Below are 22,296 nucleotides of genomic sequence, written 5' to 3' on the forward strand. Positions count from 1 at the left end.
AGTAACTCCGAAGGATTTAAAGGTATGGTCTTATCAACCATGGCTATGCATTACACTAATCTATAAATCACAGATGCTTCTTGCGAGAGTGCCTAATTTACTTTAATTTCAGTTTCAAATTGGAAAAACCCCGTCAAAGATTGCAGTCTGTTTGATGAGTTTGAATGGTTTAAGTGCAAGTGTTTGCTTTTGGAAGATTAGATGGGGGGGGGGGGGGGGGTTGGGGGGGACACACACACACACAGAGAGAGAGAGAGAGAGAGAGAGAGAGAGAGAGAGAGACTACAGATTCCAAATCCCCTGGTATTTGGGCTGTTTGAATATAACTTGCCTTGTGTGTGGGTGAGGGAGAGTGAGAAAGAGAGGAGGAGAGAGTGAGGCTCTCATCTGGGTTTTTACATGTCACTGTGGTGCACTTTGTTGCCCTCCATCAGTCTTGATCTTTTTTTTCTCTTTGGCAGAGATAATCCCAGTGTTGCTACTCCTCTCGCGCAGTGAAGATGTACTGGAGTGTGTGTGTGACGCTGACTCTCCTGGTGCTGACACTGGCAGTGCAGAGGGGGCAGGCCTGTCCCAGGAGCTGCAACTGTTACCAGGCCAACGAGGTCCACTGTACATTTCGCTCCTTGCTCACCGTACCTTCCGGCTTGCCTCTGCACACACGCCGCATAAATTTAGGGTAAGGGAATGCATGTGAGCACTTTCACAAACGATTCATGTACATGCAATAATAAAGTGCTTTAATTTACCTTGCAAACAGTCTCAGAGTGCAAGCTGAACTACACGGGTGTTTCATCAAATACATGTTCTATGCCCTACTTTTTAATCTGTTTTTGTTGGATATTTTAATTTGCTTTCTTCCCTGTTGTAATGTTTTTGCTCCTGTACAGCACTTTGTCACCTTTGCCTGTGATAAGTGCAATTTAAATACACTTTACTTCCTTTACTTAATAATCAATGTGCTAATATGGTATTTGTTGACTTACTGACCTCTCAGGTTGATGATATCGTTTCTGTGCCCCGTAGGTTCAACAGCATCAGCAGGATCCATGACAGTTCTCTGGCTGGGTTAAGGAAGGTGGAGCTTCTGATGCTCCACAGCAATGACCTCCACCATCTCCCGGATGCAGCATTCAGAGATATGAAATCATTACAGGTAAACAGAAAGAAGAGCAACACCAACAGGTGTCGATAGCACAGTATAATACTGAAAAGAGAGACATTTCTATTCAAAACTAAACTAGTGGATGATGACATGTTGTGCCGGACTCACTAGCAACCAGCATTGAAAGTGTCCTGAAATGCTCTGTGCCAAACCAAACTATTGATTCTAAGTTCTAAAATATGTGACAGTAATATGGAAAATAAATCATTGTCTCCTAAAAATTTTCATCTTTGACCCTTTGAGACTCTTTTTTGCAGTGCTTAGTTATGAAAATTAAGTTGGGGCTCAGTCTCCATAAAGGGCAGTTTATTCCCTCTACGGCCTCAGGGGTGTCACACAGAGGCTCCTGCACTATTTCAAAGGTTCTTTGTTTAAGAAAGCTCAGCGCTTAAACTTTCTTTCTTTATGTGTGGTCGTTAAGAGAGATGAGTATAATTAATCGTTTGACGGAACCAAGTTTTTAGCACCATGAATAATGCAGGGTTAATCAAGGTTTATTGCATTTGTTCAAATAGAGCAATTAAGAGGTCCCTACATTTATAGATATGGTTAAATCTTGCAGTCATACTGTTATATTTAATCTGGGAAAACAGTATGCAAATTAACATAACAATTTGAATGACTGTTAAAATTATTAAGCACATTTTTCTAATGTCTGAACAACTAATGCTTAATGTATGTGTCGTCATTCTTTTCACTGCTTAGTAACAGGAAACACGGTGGGCATTTTTGCAGCATCCTAAGGACAGCGTTTGCAGTCTGTGAGGAAGCGATATTACTCAACAAGCGATTTGTCCCATCATCTCACAGGCAGATGCTGATGTATTTGCCATTGTGGGATAATAGGATCGAGATTTCCATATGCTGACATCTTCACATTTTAGATCTGTTAGCAGCTGGAACTCTGCCAAAGTCTGCCTAAGTCGCCTCCCTGCACAGCAGATTTATCATAAGCCTCACAGAAACACAATTCCACAACGTGAATTTCGTGGTGTGCCTTCTTAAAATGTGGTGGGCTCTCCACACATGACCAGAATAGCAATGGATCCTCTCGAGTATTCTGCTGAGGATAAAGGGTTAAATTTACCCAGTGCTCGAACTGTCACAGTTCAGCTTCCAGTCTCTCCTGCTGCACTGTCTCTCACGCGCCTAATCCGTTAATTTAGTGCACCTGTTTGTCACACCCACCTCATCAGCTTATTCTGTACACCTGTTGGTCACAGCTCGTCAGCTCAATCACACTCACCTGTCCACTCTGCTGCACCTACTCCCTCTGGTATACGAGCCCCAGTTTCACTCACAGTCACTGCAAAATTGTTCTCTGTGTTATACCAGACAGCATTCAGTCATTATTGCTTTCACAGAGTTTTCCACAGCCTCATCCCAATTCCCCTGACATAATTTGTCATAAATTACATATACAAGCCAGCGATGTCCAGTGACACACTCAAGCTTATTGAAAGGACTTGTTTCTTCGTCAGCTTTGATGCCTCTTATTTGATTACTCCTTTAATCCTTCATTGCTTCCAATCACTCCATTTCCACCCCCTCCCCACAGATACTAAAGCTGAGTTATAACAAGCTGAGAGAAATCTCTTCATCTCTGACCTTCTCTGGCCTGACCTCACTGCTCCGCCTGTACTTGGATCACAACCTCCTCCAGCACATCCACCCCCGGGCCCTGCTCCAGCTGACGAGCCTCAGGCTGCTGCGTCTGCAAGGGAACAGGCTGCATCAGCTGCACCCTCACACTCTGTGCACACTGTCCCTCCTGAATACATATTACTTTTCTACCCTCAGGTGAGCTTTAACACTTAAAGCATATAAAGTACTAATCATTTATATCATATATTTAAACACTCCTCAAAGAAAACAAATAGCCGGATGAAAAAACACTTCTATTGCCAGTAATTGGTATTTAGATAAATACACTTCTAACACTAAAGCTACAGCATGTCTCTTTACCCTTTTTTAGATTCACATATAAATACTGCAGGAATAATGTAGGTCTGAACATGATGATGGAAATTATAATAAATGATAAATTAAATTCTTACCTGTCACCTCTCACTGCCCACTGCTATTCTTTTATTCTCCTATTCTTTTTACCCCTATGACTTCGAAACTCGGTGTTCCACCATCCCCTTTGTCACCTCACTCTTTTCTTTGCTCTGTTTTCCCCTCCTCTAGACATCTGGACCTGTCCAACAACAGTCTAACCACTCTGCCCAGAGAGACCTTAGCGACAGCACCTCTGTTGGAGACTCTTGCGCTGCAGGCTAATCCGTGGAGTTGTGACTGCAGGATGACCTGGTTTCTCACTTGGAGTCTGGCTCATCCAGGTGACTGTCACATCTGAAATATTATTTGTTTCACTTGTGGGTTTGTCTCCCATGTGCGCACACGTGTTATGGAGGCCATTGGTTGTACATAGATTAGACGTTAAGGTAAGAAGTAGCATTGGGAATGGATGGAGAGACTGAAGACTGATTTGTTGATAACTCCGATCAATGAGCAGTCTAAATACTGTAATATACCATGTCAGATTCATGCAGATAATAGAAAAAAAGGAACTTCAAAACATATCTGTTTTGTTATCTTGAGATCGCTGACATCTCTACACCTGCTTTTTATCACACACTCTTCTCTGTTTTCCTTCATTTTCTCTATCTCTTCCAGTGGGTCTTGTGACTGTTATTGAGATGTAAAAGAGTGCTGGACCATGAAATGCGTCTCATTGATATGCCAGATTCAACCTGCCAAGACTAATCTATGATGACAGCATTGATGTGTGCAGAGAAATTAAATATAGGCTAATGATTGCTGTGTAATAATGAAGTGATGCATTTTTTCTGATTCATGAGTAGATAAAGTAACCATACTGAATTAGTAAAAGATATAGAGGGTAATAGATGCTTAAGATGAACTGGCATGACTAATATATGACAGCCCTAATGAGTTCAGATAGCTTAAATATGCACTAATATGCTTCTTTGGTTGCGATGCTATTATACACAGTTGATATGCCAGAGATGGTAAGGATTCTTGACATCATTTCCTCTGCTTCTCTCTTTCAATTAGGCTTAATGAAATGTTCCAGTGGCCCTCAGTGTCCAATCTGTGCTTCGCCCAATTCCCTTCAAGGTCAGGGCTTGCTTGACCAGACTGACCTATCGTGCACCTCACCTGTTATTGCCACCCCAGGAAAAGATACACCTTTGGAGACAGAACTTAGTGAAATCCAATCAAGTGAATCCTTACGAGAGCCTTTAGGCACTGCCTCTCTGAGTCTGTCGGATCAACAGGGGAACAGTGTCGATCTGGGATGCAACGTCACTCACTCTTCTGAGTTCCAGGATATTGTTCCGCCTCCAGATCTCTCTCTTTCCTCCTCTTCTCCTCTCCCCCTTGCTCTGTCCCTCTCCCTGGAGTGCCCCGTGGAGAGACAGAGCTATGAAAATCTTTGGAGGATTCTTGCTTACTACAGTGAGAATGCGGTTCGCCTGGAGAGGGGGATCATGCTGAGTAAAACTCCAACATTGGCCTATCGCTACAAGCAGGCAGCAGAGACGGATGGATATTATCACACTGGAGTCGAAGGTTCCGTTAAAGTCAGTCCACGGTGGCTGCTCCAGCCATCCATTAGCATTCAGCTAAACAGAGCTCAGTCAAACAGACACAAAATCCAACTTGTATACTCAACAAGAGTCGCCGCTCATCCGGACCCTGCTTCTCGTCCCTCCGCGTCCGCCCCTCCCTCTCACCCATGGGTGCTTATTTTAACTAATCACACCACTACAGCCCTGGCGGCAGTAGCAGGCAGTAAGGTGGATTTATCATGCTCTCTTTTAAGTTCTGGTAACCCCAAAGTACAGTGGATTTTCCCAGATGGATCCATGCTCATCTCCCCCTCCAGGAGTCTAGATGGTAGGCTCCAGGCTTCAAACTCTGGATTACGTCTACATAAAGTGCAGCTCTCAGATTCAGGGATTTACCACTGCATAGCCAGGGCAGGCAGGGATGTAGATGTTGTCTCCCTGCGCCTGGCAGTGGAGGAGTCCTCTGTACCACCTTCAGGTGAGAAAGTGGGACCTCCTGTAATCGTAGACATTGGGGAGCCCATCAGTCTGTCCTGCAATGCATCTGGTTCACCAGCATCTCATATGAGTTGGGTGTTACCAGATGGAAACATAGTAAGGCAGGGATTTGTTGAGTCAGGTGGGCTCACTATACAATCAAATGGAAGTCTGTCTCTTCTTAACCCGACTCAGAGGGATGCTGGTCATTACCGCTGCATTGCTGTTAACCAGTACGGTAGTGACTGTCTTTCCATGCAGCTGGAGTTAAACTCACAACACCTCCCTCCACTTCGGACTTCATTTCCCACAGGGCCACAGTCAGCCGCTGGCAGGTCAACCAAGATACGTGCTCCACTACTAGTAGACGAAGGATCAGGGGATGACAAGGAGGAAGAAGATAGAACGATTTTTGGCAATAGGAATCAAACAAGACCTCTCCAACCTCCCCCAAACAGACGTTATCCCATCGGAAAACCTAGAAGACCTGGTTTAAGGAGGGAAGGCCCCCTGAGAAGAGGAGGGCCTTTATTATCCAATGACCAGAGAAGAAACCGCTTTGAGAACCGACATAGAGTTACCACAAACAAACAGAGAATAGACCCTCAAAAGTGGGCTGACCTCCTTGCTAAGATACGACAAAAGACTGTTCCCACTAATAACAGCGAGTCCATCGATGCAGGAAAGCCCAAAGCTGAACCACAGGGAGGAGGCAAAGGTGGAGACACAGGAGGACATGAGGGACATCATAAAGAAAGAGGTAGAGTGGAGGTAGTTGATGGGGAAGCGGAAACTGAAGGGTCATCTGTTGTAGACACTGATCTACAAGAGGAAGGCTCACAGCACAATCAACCTGTTCAAACAGAAATACAAACACACACAGAGATAAATACAGACGCTGAAACAGAGACAGAGATAAATAAAGGCACAGAGGCGGCAACAGAAACACAGACAGATAGTGAGAACAAGACAGAGGAAGAGACAGAGAAAGCTTCTCCACAGACAGAGACAGTGACAAACCCAGGAACAGAGAAAGAACCAATCACATCTAAGCCAATCTCAGGAACAAATGAAATTGTCGCTGGTGAAGGAGGTGAGCCAGAAGCAAACACCAACCCATCTAAGACCAAGCCTCAAAGGCCCCGACAAGGACTCTTCCCTAATTTGGTACCAAACTCTCAGCCTCAAAAGCCTTGGAATTCTCGCAGGAGAATTGGACAGCAAAGACGAATCATCAACAGGCCCAGGGGGCGCCCTTTAACCCCACCCCAACCTCTCCCTGACCCTACAAACCCAAGTTCACAAGCTGCGACACCTGCCATAAGCACAGATCAAATTAATATGCCGTCCGCAACTCCAGCTATTATGGTGACACGGAGTGACCATATTTGGACTGCTCCAAATGATGTGGCACTGCATCTTCCATCTCCCCCTGTGTCTAACACTCATGATATTGCCACTTCAAAATCTGCCTCCCCCTCATTGACTCCATCTTCCTCCGCTCGAACATCATTACCCCCCTCTCACACAAAGATACATATAGACATGGTGACTCACTCAGCCAAGATCCCAGACAATGCAGGGTCCACACTCTTCAACACACTGACAACAGAACCCACTCACTCGGATACTGCAATCGCACAGACACTTGAGCCACACACACATACACAGACCATACAGAGACACACAGAAACCCACACAGCCTTAGGCAAACATATTGATAGACCCCCAAGCAAACACAGAGAAGAGCTGGGGATGAATTTATTGGTTGTACCATATGAATCCCACTCCTCCTCCTCTCTCCTACCTACTTATTCCTCTATTATTTCCTCTACAGTCCCCAGCACAACGACTGCAACCATCCCAACAACCCCTCCTATTACTCTCAAGAGACCATATGCTACTAGTTATGATGGAAGTACAACAAATGTATTTCCTACTACAGTAGCTAGTAACCACATATTTCCCACAACAACTATGAGTATTCCTAAGACTACAACTCCCATCATGCATACTACATCTGCCATTATTATCCCAACACCCAGCACTACTAAAAGTACTACAGTTACTCCTATCTCTACTACTGCTACTACTACCAACACTCCTTTTGTTACATCTATTACTCCCACTTCCACTACTACTTCCTCAATTATCTCTTCTACTACTTCCTTTACAACTACTACTAGTACTACTACTACCGCTACGAGTACTACAATCTCATTCACATCTATTCCCACAACTCGTAACCCAACTTCCACTACTATGACGACTACAAAAACTACTTATCCTACAAGTAGGACTACACTTGCCAAATCTTCTCCAACTACTGCAAGGGCAGCTATACCAAGTTCATCACCAACTACTACGACAACAACAATACTGACAACAACAAGTCGCACTGCATCATCCAAAGAGAGGCCGAGCGTTGTCTCTGTTGATCCCAAAAGGAGGCCGGTTTCTGGGGTTGTAAACCAAAGTCGACCTTCTACTGAGGGGAAGAACCCTGCGGCCAATTCCATTCCTGATTCACACAGCAGCCGGCTCCCCTCACCTCCGCTCCCCGCCGCCCCTGTGGTGAGTACATATCAATTTCTATAACACTCTATTGGATTATTTTACCCAAAATAGATCTTTAAAAAAAACACATAGATTGTATCAAGAGTAAAAGCCAGGGCGATGATTTATTCTTATTTGTTAAAATTGAATTGCTCATTTCTGTAATGTTTTCCCATTTTTCTGCTCCTTGCTTTCAGTCATTCATCCAATCAGTAATTTTTTAAGTGCACTCTTAAATGTAATTTGCAGTTCATATACATTATATAAAGATATTTTCTTTGTTAGCTAAGTGGAACTCAAATTAACAATAATTTTCTAAGTGAGTGTTGGTCCAGAAAAAAATAACACATACATACGCATGCACTTCAACACACACACACGCACATGCGCACACGCACCCACAACAACTACACTCAATTGTGCAAGCCCTCGGGCAAAATATAAATGCACAATAGATCTGAAAATAGTCTAATCTTTATCCACATGACCCGCTATTTAACCGAAAGGATGTTTATGACAATTCTTCAATTTCATGGGTTTTCCCGAGCTCTACCAGAGTCCCTGCCAGATCTAAAGAAGAGATGAAAAACACATGTTCCATAATCAGCAACATTATGTGTTTAGAGACCATAATCCCAAGGGATTGGAGATACTCAAATGTTAAATCATTTCCAGATCTCTTTTGACAAGCCTCAACAGACCAAATTACTGGGTACAGCCCAAACGATTCGTAATCTGAGATTACAGTATTGCTTTATTGTATTTGTGAGGAACCGGAACAATGCTTAAAAAACATTACTGTTTGAAAAGAAATGGTATAAAAGTTTTAAAAATGTATTCAAAAGGTTTTACTGAATAGTTTACATATTCATTTTACTCTCTGTTTTGAAGTTCAATAATCTTTTGGAATAAAGCTTTTAGTACTGATGAATAATGGTCTTCATCCTTACCCCCGGAACTAGGTTTTGATTCATCTGTGGTTTTTGTTTGGTATTGTTCATTGAAATTGATTCATACAGTCAGCACTTGGCCAAATTATCTATTGATTACATTACATAGTTATTTATAATTTGGTTTCCATTGCTGTTAAAATTAGATGAATACATTATAGTATCCATTACTATGCCACTATAATCTCTTTCTTAAATTGTTTTCATAGGCCCCAGTAGTGCGATCCAGACCAAGGATTTCAGACCCACACGTCAGGACAGCATCGTTCCCAGCAGAGAGCACTGCCAGGCTGGCTTGTGAAGCTCAAGGAGAGCCGAAGCCCTCCATCACATGGACGAAGGTTGCCACAGGTACACACAGTGCACCATCATTCTTTTCAACATACACACATCTTTGGAACAAAACATCCATAAATTCATTAGTGTTTAATAGAGGCCTATCAAATCTGGTCAGGTATTGATGTAAAAAGTCAACAAAGTTTTCCAGTTTACTTAGTAAACCTGCTCTCGGAAATTTTTTTATATTTTCAAGTCCGCTGGGAAACAGAAATGCTTAATCATATATGTTAATATATAATCTGGAAAAGTACATACTCCACCTTTTTAAAGACAGAATAAGTAAAGGTTTGTATTTACATCCTGAGGTCATAGATGTGAAAGGAAAATCAGCCTCAGCTTTAGTATGTACTATAACTAAATGAATATGAACACATTTTACACTGATGGAATAACCCATTAACACCCAGCATTACGCACTGGCTTGCACACAATAAGCTTTTCTTCTGCTTGCCATGTGGGAAAGACATATTGCAAGGAAGTAATGGAACATTTTGTGCACTGCATCACTGGGTTTATTACACGCTGTGCCACTCGGCATGTCCCTGATCCTCCTTTCCTCTGTCTCTTACTCATTGTCTAACTTTCTTCCCCAATTTCTCTCTGTTTTCCCACTCTGTCTCCTCCCTGCTCTCTCTTGCTGTCTGTCTGTCTGACTGTCTCTCTCTCTCTCAGGAGCGGTGATGTCAATCCACTCGAGGGCTCAACGTTTTGAGGTCTTGCCAAATGGCACCCTTGTTATCCAGAATGTTCAGCTGCAGGACAGGGGCACGTATATCTGCAGTGCACACAGCTTTATTGGTCGCGACAGGTGAGGTTACTGATACCAGAATATTAAAGCAACATATATAATTTAGTTATAATTTCCAGGGAAAGAAACATTTTTCCTACTAATTACCCGGGCCTATGGCAAACTGCAATTCAATTACTGAGTATCATGCATGCATTATGAATGCGAGCAGACCTATTAGAAGTCATATGCAAATCACTCTACATCTATGACTTTGTTTGAAATGCCGATCCCAATATGTTAACTTGATTCATGTTTGAATTGTGTATGCATGCCTTTGGGTGTTCCCTAAATGTGTCATTCAAGACATTCATGGTTTGTTTTCATTCCATGTGTATTTGAAATGTGTTCATGTGTTCATATATTGGGTTTGTGTGTGCTTTCTCTTTCATGATAGATTGCTATCCACCCTGGAAGTATGGACACGCCCCCCTCGGATGCAGCTGGCCAGCTACAGAGAAGCTACCATTCATCAGGGTGGAGAAGTGCACTTGGAGTGCCGGGCGGATGGGGTTCCCAGCCCCCTGCTGTCTTGGGTTCTTCCTGATCGTTCGGTCGTAACCTCCACTGCTCCCTCCACCAGTCGCATCACTATGGACAAAAATGGAACCCTCCACATCTCAGTAACTTTACCGAGTGACAGAGGAGTGTACCGCTGCGTGGCCTCGAACTCAGCAGGTGCTGCCAGTGCCTCTGCTCGTGTACACGTGTCCTCACTGCCCCCGGTGATACAGCAACCCAGAGAGGAACACCTGTTTTTGTTTCCAGGGAGGCCTGTTTATGCTCACTGCTCTGCCCGAGGTGCCCCGCCACCAACTCTGCGCTGGCGAATCCCAGATGGGACTCTCGTTCGCCCATCCCAGTTTCTCCACGGCAACCTTTTTGTCTTGCCCAATGGGACACTGCATATTCGAGGAGTTGGGCCAAAGGACACAGGGAAGTACGAGTGCACAGCAAGTAATGCTGTTGGGACCGATAAGAGAACAGTGAGGGTGGTAATTGAAGGGGGAGCAGAAGGAGAATGGAGACAAAACAAATCTCTTTCAACTTCACTTCATAAAGACAGAACTTTATCCTTCCCTGGTCACCCATCAAATCCATTCAGCTCTGATAGAATCTCCCCTGCATCGACCTTTGAAAGAGCCAGGACCTTGCCGCTCACTCCCAGTTCTTCTCACCCATCTTTTTACCCTCACAAACCCAATTCTACTAACTCATCTCCGAAAATGAATAAAACAGTCACTGCCTCCCCCACATACTTCACCAATTCTAAAAGAACAAAACTCTCCTCTCTCTCCCCACCCTCCACGGTGACTACAAATTACACCAAAGTGTCGCCCAGCATTGTGAAGAACACAATAATTACTTCCTCCTCTGACAAAGGCAGAGCCTCAGCTGCTTTGCAACCCTCACCCGTCTCCCCTTTCAGTAAGGCCCATATTGTCTCCACATCACCCTCCATTACTACTGTCCAATATGGTTTTTATTTGCAGCTCCACTGCTCTGTAACTGGCAACCCATCACCCATTATCATTTGGAGGACTCCCAACAGGAAACTGGTGGACATTCACTTTAGGTACGTGGGATGTGATTTTGTGTGAGGAAAAAAAAGAGATTACTGAAATTGTGTTGGTTGTACAATTATATGTAATTCTGCTAGCATCATTTCTTAAGTGCATACTTATGATTTGTGTGTGTGTTTGTCCAAATTAAAATCATAGTTTTGATCGACGTCTGAAGGTGCACGCTAATGGCACTCTGTCAGTCCAGAGAGTGACAGAGAAGGATGCCGGAGACTACCTCTGTATCGCGCGGAACAAGGTCTCAGATGATTATCGCCTCTTGCGTGTCTCTGTGGCGACCGAGCCTGCTAAGATCGAGCCGAAGCAGCCACTCACTCAGATGGTGTCATTGGGCAAGACACTGAAGGTGAGTTAAATAAAACAAGTGGAATCATTTTTCATCTCTGTCTACCTCCAAATAATGATGTTCATTTAATAAACAAAAAAAAAGGAATTATTATAAGCAATCATATATCACACACCACATTTAGAAACTTGAACCACATAATGCCTAAAACTTAAAAGCCAGTTGAACTTTTCGATCCTTGTTTTTTGTGTCGACAGTGATGGGTGTTGGGTGTCTTCTATCACTGGGCGTGGTGCCAAACATTTCTACAGCTTCAAGCTGTCTTTGGTTGTTTTTTTTAATCAAAAGGTGCTCCATATTTTTTGGACTCAAAAAGAAAAAAACAACCTGTCATGATTCTGTTATGAATCATCAACAGTAGCCTCGAGGGGATACTTTAATGTTTAATGCTTAATGAAAACTATGTCAAGCAGGATGAAAGAGGACACAGTGTTGTATTCTACTTACCACAATGCCCTTAATTGTTTTCTTCATTTAATAGTTAATAAGCTTCATATTCATAAATGTGTGTTGCTTAGCTTGTTTTCAACTGTGAGTTTTCTTTGTTTAGGGCCTAAACAGCACTAAACAGTGCATCACTACTTCTTACAAAGAGAATATATTATTTCTCAAAAGCTCAGCTTCCATCAAAATAAAAGCTCAACAACTTCTTAATGATAGCAATAATTATCCCGTTCCTTGCAGGTGGACTGCCAGGCATCAGGACTGCCTGACCCGGCAGTCCGTTGGAGCCTACCAGATGGAACCATGGTGAACAGCGTGTTGCAGGGGGAAGACAGAGGCGGGCGAGCTCGGAGGTTAACTGTGTTTGAAAATGGGACGTTACTGGTTCCTGCAGTGAGTATGGGAGAGGAGGGAGACTACACATGTTATGCCGAGAATCAAGGAGGTCAAGACACCATGAAGGTAATCTTCATTTATTTTATTACTGAAGGTTTATATTTAATACTAAATTTAATCAAAATGTTAGGATATTATTCCATAGTAAAATGTTCCTTTTTGATTTACAAAAGTACAAATTAATTGAATTCTTCATACAAATTCAATTTTTTCAGGTCAAAGTGAAGGTCATGATGACAACTCCACCACACTTCAGTAAAGACATAAGCCACCATGTCATCAAAGTACATCAGGGGCTAACAGCCAAAATTCGCTGCCGGGCTACAGGAGTTTCCGCTCCAACAGTGACATGGTTTTCCCCATCAGGGTATGTCGTCCCACTAAGTTTGGGATCTGTTTTTAATTCTGAGCGGGTTGTGGCCCTTTCAGATGGAACTCTGGAGGTTCGTCGGGCTCAAAAGATCGACGCGGGAAATTATACATGTCGAGCAAGCAGCCCAGCCGGGGACAGGAGCATGGTGGTGGGCTTGGAGGTAGAGGCTCCTAACTATGGACTGAGTAGCCGGGTCGGAGGAAGAGGTTGGGGTAATAGCAATGAGCCTGACAGTGGTCCTTACAGTAGATCAGGGGACAGCATTAATAATGCAGGGCTAAACCAGTATAGAGTTACCAATGCAAACTCAAGTAAGCTTGGCAGCAATAACAGCAGCAGCAATGGCCATAGTGGTCATAATGGCAGAATAAGAAACATTGTTCCAAACGCTGGCACTAGCAAAGCAACCAGCGGCTTTAATCCGGCCATTTGGAGTGATAGTCGAGTTGGATTGAACAGGCCAGTCAGCGGAATCCCAACACAACTTGGAGGCAGTGTTATTAGTGGTGGGGTGAGTCGAAACGGACCCGTCATTATGACTAATACTAAGGGTGTGGGTAACAGTCCCAGCACAGTGCGAGGAGATAGTGTAGAAAGGAATCCTGGGACTTATAATAATGAAGTAGTTCCAGGAAAGGCTGGCGAAGAAGCTAACACCAGTAGAAACAATGGCAGGATAAGTGGTACTTCTAGAAATATTGGCGTTTTCAGTAGCAGTGTGTCTAATAATGGAACTGTTACTGGCACACTCAAAGCAAATGCGTTTAGTAGGAGTAGCAGCAGCAGTAGTAGCAGCAGTATAGCTGGTAGTAATACAGGCACGACGAATTCTACGAACACTTTTATGGGTGTCGTAACGACAGTGAAGCAGCGAGCGGTGAAAGGCCAAACAGTTATTTTGCCATGTCCCTCCCAAGGCTTTCCTCCCCCTCGTCTGGCCTGGCTTCTGCCCGGTAACGGCGTGTTGCCAGCTCCTTACTATAGCAGCCGACTTATTGTGCACCGGAACGGCTCTTTAGAGCTGCGACGAGTGCGGGTGAGTGACGCAGGAACCTTGGCATGTGTGGTTAGAGGGGAGCGAGAACAGACACGGATACAGGTGGAGCTGGAGGTTGTTGAGCCACAGGAGGAGGCCAGATCTCAACACGGGGCAGTGGCTGTGGAAAGGCCTGCGCAGGAAAGTCGTTTAATAGAGACGCCTCGCTCAGGAGCCTCGTCGCATTCAGCTCAATCCGTAAGCTCAAAGCCAGTGTTGCCTGAAACGCTTTATCCAAGAATCCCAGTTACTCAAGCGCCTCAACACAGATCCCAGTCTCTACCCGCTGCACCTCGTCCAGTTGGCCCTCCGCCCCGCTCAACTAGCCCTGTCTCAGAGCCAGCAATGAGCACCAGAACAGCTGCCTCAGTGAGCATTATTAATGGAGAGACCCTTCGCCTGCCTTGCTCTGCTTCGCACACTCATGGATACATCCAGGGCTCTCTCTCATGGACCATGCCCAATGGCAAGGTTCTGTCGTTGGGTGAGAGCGGTGACTCGGACAGATACTTAGTCCAAGAGGACGGATCCCTCACAGTGCGACAGGCCTCCGTGTTCGACCGGGGCACCTACACCTGCAGATCCACAAGCGTCGACTCTTCCACAGTTTCAGTCATCACGGTTCCCGTCATCGTCATCGCCTACCCACCACGCATCACATCGGGCCCCTCCCCCGTGACCTTCACACGCCCCGGGGTGGCCGTGGAGCTTCCGTGCCAGACGATAGCAACACCCCGGGCAGAGATCACTTGGGAAACGCCAGATCTGACACAGCTAAGGGTGATGGCTCAAGCTCGTATATATGGCAACCGCTACCTTAGTCCAAAGGGTTCCTTGGTGATACAAAACCCGACAAGTAAGGATACAGGATTTTACAGATGCACCGCCAAAAATGTAATAGGTGTGGACACCCAGACGACCTATCTGCACGTTATATAACCGGGTGAAAAAAACCCAAACATGCAGCACAGAGACATCACCAGTCTTCTGTCCTGGTGAATGAACTCTTCTGCTGTCTACATGCCCAAAGGAACTGCAAGGCTCCGCGCAGGAGGTACTGTTAAATCTCAGAAAAGATACTACTTATAAACTGGTATGTCTCATGTACGTATTTGTAATGTGTGACTTTGTTTTCAATACTGTATTGTTTTCATATCAAGAATTGCGAGATTTTCTCAGTGTCATGTATGTCTGTCTGCATTAACAAATAATGTGTGTTTGAGGAGGGTTGTTTCATGTAGCTGGAGGTACACTTTTTGTTGTGCTTTGTTTATTTAAACGTTGGTATTGCTGAACCAAAAGGAAAAATGTGTTGCTGAAGCTGAAAGACAAACATGCTTTACTTTACCAGATTGCTTTATTTCATTACTTTACACATTCATCCACTAACACTGAACTACAGTACATCATACAGTATTATACTGGGTTGGTAACTAAACATTGTAGACACAAGACAGCATCACTTTAGGAGGGTGTTTGCTCTTCACAAATGTCTAGGGAAAAAATAATATAATCCTGTTTAGTCTTGGTGTATATTTACTCAATATTGGATTTTTTTTTTCAAATGTTACAAATTGGATCCTCATTCACCAAAAATATACCTTGGCTTTAAAATGTCAGCTTGATATTTACCATATTTACTATTAAAACAATGTTTTAGTTTCAATTTATGAACTACATTCTCGAAACAGTAACATATATTGGCAGGCTTGTTTGCATTATACTGCCTAACGGTTACATTTAAAGTGTGACAGACTTTACAAACCAGCCAAACACCAACTTCTCCAGGACATTTGGAACCCAACTATTCTCTGGACTTATTTGTGAGTTTTAAAACTGGCAAATATTGTTCTTCAAAAATTAAGTGTATCCCACATTCTCACAGCATTACTGTGGCAGCATGATATACACTACAAAGCATGCATGTTTAACACAACAGTCAGTTCTTTGAAGAGTGATCTTTGTGATTATTTAGATATTAAAGCTTGTAAAAATGTACGCATGGAGCCTGCCCTAAGTGTGTGCACAAGGCCAGCAGCTCATAGTTAGCATGTTTTCTCTCCTCTTGGAAGTTTTCATTTTGTCCTTAAATTATTTGTCTTGTAAAGACTCTGTTGTAAAACGCCAGTGTTTTGTCACAAAAGGAGAAATTGTTAAATGTTATTAATGATGTGTCACAGCTTCATTTTATAAATAAAAATGGATCAAATAACTAAAACGACAGAGTGAGTTCTTGTGTGAGTGCGGGTCGAGTCCGAGTGAGAAAAGAAAACACCTAGTCTGAGTGCAACAGCGAGGAAGGAAACGTTTCCCTGAGTTTATTATGAGAACAAAAACTCCTCATCCCCAGCTCAGCTGTCCAACCAGGAAACAGGGTCTTAACTATAGATGACACACATGTTGATGACATCATATTGACATCATATTGCTCTCCCTGGGAAATGCAATAAAACTCACAGCAGCCTGCAGAGCACCTCCAAGCACCACCCTGAGCTCACATCTGCCAAGTGCTGTTTATAGTGTGTATTCTGATTCCACTCAATACTAATACTGACTGAGTTCTGAGTCTGTAGTGCTGTATGTTGTTGATTGACACTGTTTGACACATGGAAGCAGTTCACAGCTGGTGAAAAGTTGTGGTTGACAGTGTGCGTAGCTTGACGTTTTTGCTGACGGCTCACTCAGCGACAAACCCTCGGTGTGTTGGCAATAAACAGATTTTTCTGATGATTTGGATTGACAGCGCCACACTGATATTTAGCTGGACTTCCTTTGGTAAACACTGCGTATCATTTACTCTGATGTTTTTACCTGTCATACCACTCCCAAAAATGGTGCATTATTACAGTTCACTGCTCATACATGTCTAATAAGTATTAGCAAGCACACTTGCAACACAGCCCATCACTATCCTCAGCTCTTGAGGCAAAAAGCTGTCACTTGGTTGATTAAGCACTCCTCAAATGATTACCGAACAAACAAACAAAAGAATGCAGAGTTTATTGATGTAAAGTTGTTTACAGATCAAAGGCAGGACTGATGAAAATGATTGCAACGCACCGCCCATTCATTGAGGCGTTTTAGTTTAGTATGAGTTTATAGTGGGAAAATATTGCAGTAACAGTAGAGCTGTTGTGCTCAACAGGCCGGTTGTTCTGTGCTAAGGCCTTTCATGTTTTGAATTACTTCTTTTACAGTGTTGGAGCATTACCATCCATTGTGGCACACCGGTTTTATGGTTCCAAGTCGGGGATCCCTTGTGAGAAAATATATTATTTCCAATCCTCTTTTGTATTGCAAACTTACAAACATTTAACTATAATAAAGAGCGTCACGTGGGCTTTTTATTTGGCATCTATTTCACTTTTCCTTCTCTTGAAGACATTGCAGAGTGAGTAAGATGTGTAGATTGCATTGGATGCAACTACATAGCAATAGCCTACAAACACTCTCTGTGGACATAAAGTATGCCTTCTTTGTCATGCAAATGAAATAGAATTACTGCTGATGATCAAAAGTTGTCAAACTTTCCAATTACACCAATGATCTACAATCCAGCAATGGTGCATCAGCCCAGTCATCGTCACACTCGTCAAATCATTTCTGAATAATGTTTTAATACATTAGAACGTTGGTTGGAAAAAGCCAAAATAATACATGAAAGCACTTCAGCCACACACTTAAGTGACATTATTAATACATGATTGCCACCTTACCTGGAATCTCAACTGTGTAATCCATAATACCAAACACATATTGCTGATACAGATGCTCAGTTTTTACATATTCACAATCAATGTTGTCATCACGGTTTAGTCATGCCAGCTGAGTCTGGCACATCAACAAGACACATGTTACAGTCCGCCCAGCTTTCATGTTTGTATCAGAGTGAAGAAGACAGACAACAGTTAGCCATCTGGTTTAGTGTATGCTGATTTCTCTATGTGTTTAAATAGAAAGCAGGCGGTGCAACTCCTTTTATTTTAATGGGTAAAACTGGAGGCCATTTCTTAACAGGAAAGGAACTTGATTAGACTCTACAGTGAACCACATGAGGTCAGGTGGATTATTTATTTAAATATGTCCTTATCATCAGCAACATAAGCATTGTATTACTCGAGTTCAGTGAAGTAATTTTTACGGTGAGGTATTCCACCACCCACTCAGAGGCCTCAGACGGGTTCATTACGTCCACATCTTTAATGTTGCTTTAGAACAACAATACACTTTGGGGTGAAAAAGACATTTTGCTTCGACGCCTCATTAGATTTGCCCATCATGAATGTGCTTTTCAAAAGCATTTATTTAAATGTTGTTTCTTTAATGGAATTATTAATGATATGAAAATACATAAAGGGTCTGAAGTCTTTCATTTAACAGTAATACTCATTATGTAACTGGAAATAATTGGAAAATTATTCCTGCATGAAGGAGCACTTGGGTAAAGCATTGCTTTGTACATTACACCTTCATTCACCCTGTGGTTTTAGAATATTATTATTATTATTATTTTTACATTACATCAACTCTAAAACAGCAGCTCGAACTAATGCAATGTTCAAAGGGCAGATGGTTCACATATATTTCCCTCTATAAATACCTATTTTATTTCCCTTGTGTAAATTAGTAGCTGTCTATCTATAATAACATATTCACATATAGGCTTTCCTCTTATAGGTACGACTAATTTCTCCATACATTCATCAAGGCAGGATGATTATGTTTGAGCTGCATATTGCTAAAGATCAACCAGTGTAGTAATGAGCACATGAAAAATGAGAAATGAAGCTGGTGTGTAAAGGAGGATGTATACTGTAGCACTTATTTGCATCTGAACTTTCATGTCGTATCCAAAGCTTCAGTCAGCTGTTGTCATAGAGATTTCATAGACGTGACATAATGGGAACAGAGTTGGTGACAAGAGACAAGATGAGCCACATGTTCACCCTCATATTAATTACACACGCGAACAAACGTGTGCCTACGAACTACATATCTTACAAGAACGATTAAGGAAGAAAAAGCAAAGAAAGACTCAACACTATCATCTCACTCAGCAACACACACTCAAACACTTCTCATGTCACATACCTCACGCTGTGATATCACCGCTCACAAAAGGTTATGTTCACACTGATGCTTAAACTCGTTAGCAGTTCATGTTAGCGTTAAAAAAAAAAGACTGCAACAGTTTCATTAAGAATATGTTTTGTCAAAATAAAATATGACCAGTCCATTATATGCAGAGGAAAGATTGGATGGGTTTTTATTGCATGTTTGACCTATTTTAATGATTTAATGTGGTTAAAATTTGCTCGTGACTTGAATGTCTCCCATAAGAAAGAACAATGGCCACAGTTCAACCCCATCTAGTTGACACATGGGCAAAATAGCATTTTTGATTAAGTAATATAGTAATTTCACTTAAGTACTGCACTGAAGTACAATTTTAAATTGCTTAACTTACTTTACTACTTTCCTTGAGTATTTCCATGCGGTGCTACTTTTACTAATGTTGTGCTTCTTTATTCACTACAATTATTTGACAGATTCAATTAATTTAAAAAAGGAAGTTTGTATGAAATACTATTTTTAAAATGAGCAACATAATTGCTGTGGATGGGACTTAATGTCGTTAATCATCTCACAACTCCTCAGATTGATTTCAGAACCTGTTAGAGGGTTAGAAACCACTGGACTAAACTACCTGACTCCGCAGTATACGGTAATTAAAACTAGCATTTGAGCATTGTTTCATCAATGTGAATAATCTAATAATGTGAAATATAGTGCTTTTATATTTCATACTTTAAGTATATTTTGATTATAATGTTTTTACTTAGTGAAAGAAAAAAAAAAGAACTACTTGTAATGGTTGTATTCATATCCATGTGTTGGTATTTTTATTAAAATATTTGTGTAATTCTCAGATCCACTGCAAATCATTCAATCAAAACCGGAGCAAAGCTCAGTTCAGTCACTGAGTTCAACACGGTTCCTGTCAGTATTCATCCGAATTCCACTGAGAGTCACTGACCTCAGCTCCACGTTTTTACACTTGGGGAGACAAACGGTTACAGTATCCATCACAAAATACTGCTGAGAGCGGCCTTTGGGTGTTCTGTGGTACATGAAGCAGCAGCTGTGTGTGTTTGTGCGTCCATCTACTGTATACTCGTAGTGTGTTCATGTGTAGGATATTACAAAAAATGTGAGTGTCCGCCTGGTAGGGTGTGTCAGTCAGCTGGATGCTGTCATGTCAGGGAGTCTCCTTTCTCAGGAGAAAAGACTGACTCATTGGTTAACTGGCTGGCCTACTTTTACAGGGACTGGAAACTGGATCACTGCAGGACACACACACACACACACACACACACACACACACACACACACACACACACACACACACACACCTGCAGGGGCCCAGTTACTGCATCTGCAATGCTTTTGACTTGCAAACCTTGCTTGAATGCGGATAACCAAGTCACAGTTGAATCCTGCATGACAGAGGATGACTGTCGAGAGAGAGTGTGGTTTGAACAAAGTCGACGCTAAAAGATTTGTCAGCATCCCCTATGAGAGGACATACTGAACTTGCTTGATTATATTGAGACGAGTGCAGACCTGTTCAGTGTGGGATGGTTGCTTTGGCCTCTGGTATTGCTGCGTGCAGCTGTCTCGAGAATCACCAAAATAACTTCACCCTCGACACTGCGCTTTTTTGGGTCCCCAGCAATGCACCTGTCAAGCGTGAAGTCGATTGGATGGACGGTAGCCTAGAAAATGACTAATGAATAGTTTGTCCTGTAGAGCTTCGGCCTCTCTTTTCTGTTTTTCTTTTGCAGGCTGTTCGGCAGTGTCGCATCCACCGACCCCTTTGTGGACTCTGTTGCTCCTTATACTAGATCAGTGGCTTTGAACGTCTAATGACGCAAGTGGGTTTACATCGGAGTTTATTGAGAGCATGGTGAGCAGTAATCAGACACCGAGGGGCAAAAACACTCGCCGTAGTTGTCGAGGGAACTGAAGGACAGACTGTACATATACAAACAGTCTTTTCAGCTGTCATATCTAACCAAGACATCCCAAGGCAGCAGCTCGGCTTCACTCAATCAACAAAGCTGAAATGGGTCGCTCAAATTGATTGTTTTAGTTAATTATTGCTTTATTGCTCTGCTTGTGCATCCCAATCTAGATGAACCCCAATCCAGATTACCAAAAGGCAAATGGATAAATATCAAGCTGACAAAAAGATCAGAGCGCTAGTGATAGCAGTGCGTCTGCTCAACAGAGGGCTGTATGTATATATGTAGAGCTGTTTCAGGCCTCAAAGCTCATTCTGTAATATGAGCATTAGATTTATTTTTGGCCTATGTGCATGATATGTTTCCAAAGTAAAAAAAGATATTTATGGAGGTCCTAAAGCTGCACTATTCAATATTTGTATTTTGAGTGCCTGAGAATATAGCAGAAGGGAGTGTTTCTATCATTGTTGTAACTAAGTGATTTTTTTAAGAAAAACCCTAAGCCTTTCATCGGATTTAATAAATTCAGTGTCACACTGGGACCCGGGCCCATTAAAACAAACTGATGCGTTGTCTTGTGGGAGAAGACTGAGAAACAAGCCTGCAAATGCAATTCTCGGTTGATTCATAGTGACACAACCACCGATTTGATAATTGAATTGCCATATTTTGAAAATGTTTCTAGCACCCCGAGACACAGAAACAGAAACACACACACACACACACACACACACACACACACAAGGATAATGCTGGTTTAGTACAACATTGTCATCCACATGTCTCCTATAATTACAGACATAAATTGTACAGCAGCTGTGAGACAACCACTCTTTTTTTGGGATGACAAGCGAAACACACGTGCACAAACCCCATGTACTTTGCACATTATATGCACCTTCCCACCCCACATCTCGGCAACAACAAATAGAGACAACAGCTGCTCAAGCTCACTGACACACACTCATCAGGTGGTATAGATAATGAGACTCTCTGCTATGTAGCAGGTGAGCTCGCCTCAGGTGATCTGGGATGGAAAAGATTAGCGGAGGATAACAGGGTCGAAAAGGAGGGAATACGTAAATACACAAACAAGAAGAGGAATAACAAAGCCATGAATAGGCAGATGCAAGTTTTCTGTATGTGAAGTGAACACAGTTGATTTATGATACTCTGAAGAGTGTGATACTCTAATATGGAACAATCTGAATGAAAAGATG

General features: G+C 42.6%; 1 protein-coding gene across 1 annotated transcript; it reads left to right on the forward strand.

The window, feature by feature from the left end:
- The first annotated feature begins 500 nt into the window (after nucleotides 1-500).
- LOC137783371 (matrix-remodeling-associated protein 5-like) lies at nucleotides 501-16,246 on the forward strand. Its single transcript, XM_068573262.1, has 11 exons — nucleotides 501-679; nucleotides 1,027-1,156; nucleotides 2,724-2,965; nucleotides 3,356-3,507; nucleotides 4,247-7,815; nucleotides 8,957-9,098; nucleotides 9,759-9,894; nucleotides 10,271-11,449; nucleotides 11,595-11,802; nucleotides 12,487-12,708; nucleotides 12,858-16,246. The coding sequence occupies exons 1-11, from the start codon at nucleotides 501-503 to the stop codon at nucleotides 14,988-14,990; spliced, it is 8,292 nt and encodes a 2,763-aa protein (XP_068429363.1). The 3' UTR covers nucleotides 14,991-16,246.
- Nucleotides 16,247-22,296: the final 6,050 nt, after the last annotated feature.

This window comes from Clinocottus analis, unplaced genomic scaffold (genome assembly GCF_023055335.1).
Source record: "Clinocottus analis isolate CAN_PGR_092001 unplaced genomic scaffold, fCliAna1.0.p SCAF_12, whole genome shotgun sequence".
In the NCBI taxonomy this organism is placed as follows: domain Eukaryota; kingdom Metazoa; phylum Chordata; class Actinopteri; order Perciformes; family Cottidae; genus Clinocottus; species Clinocottus analis.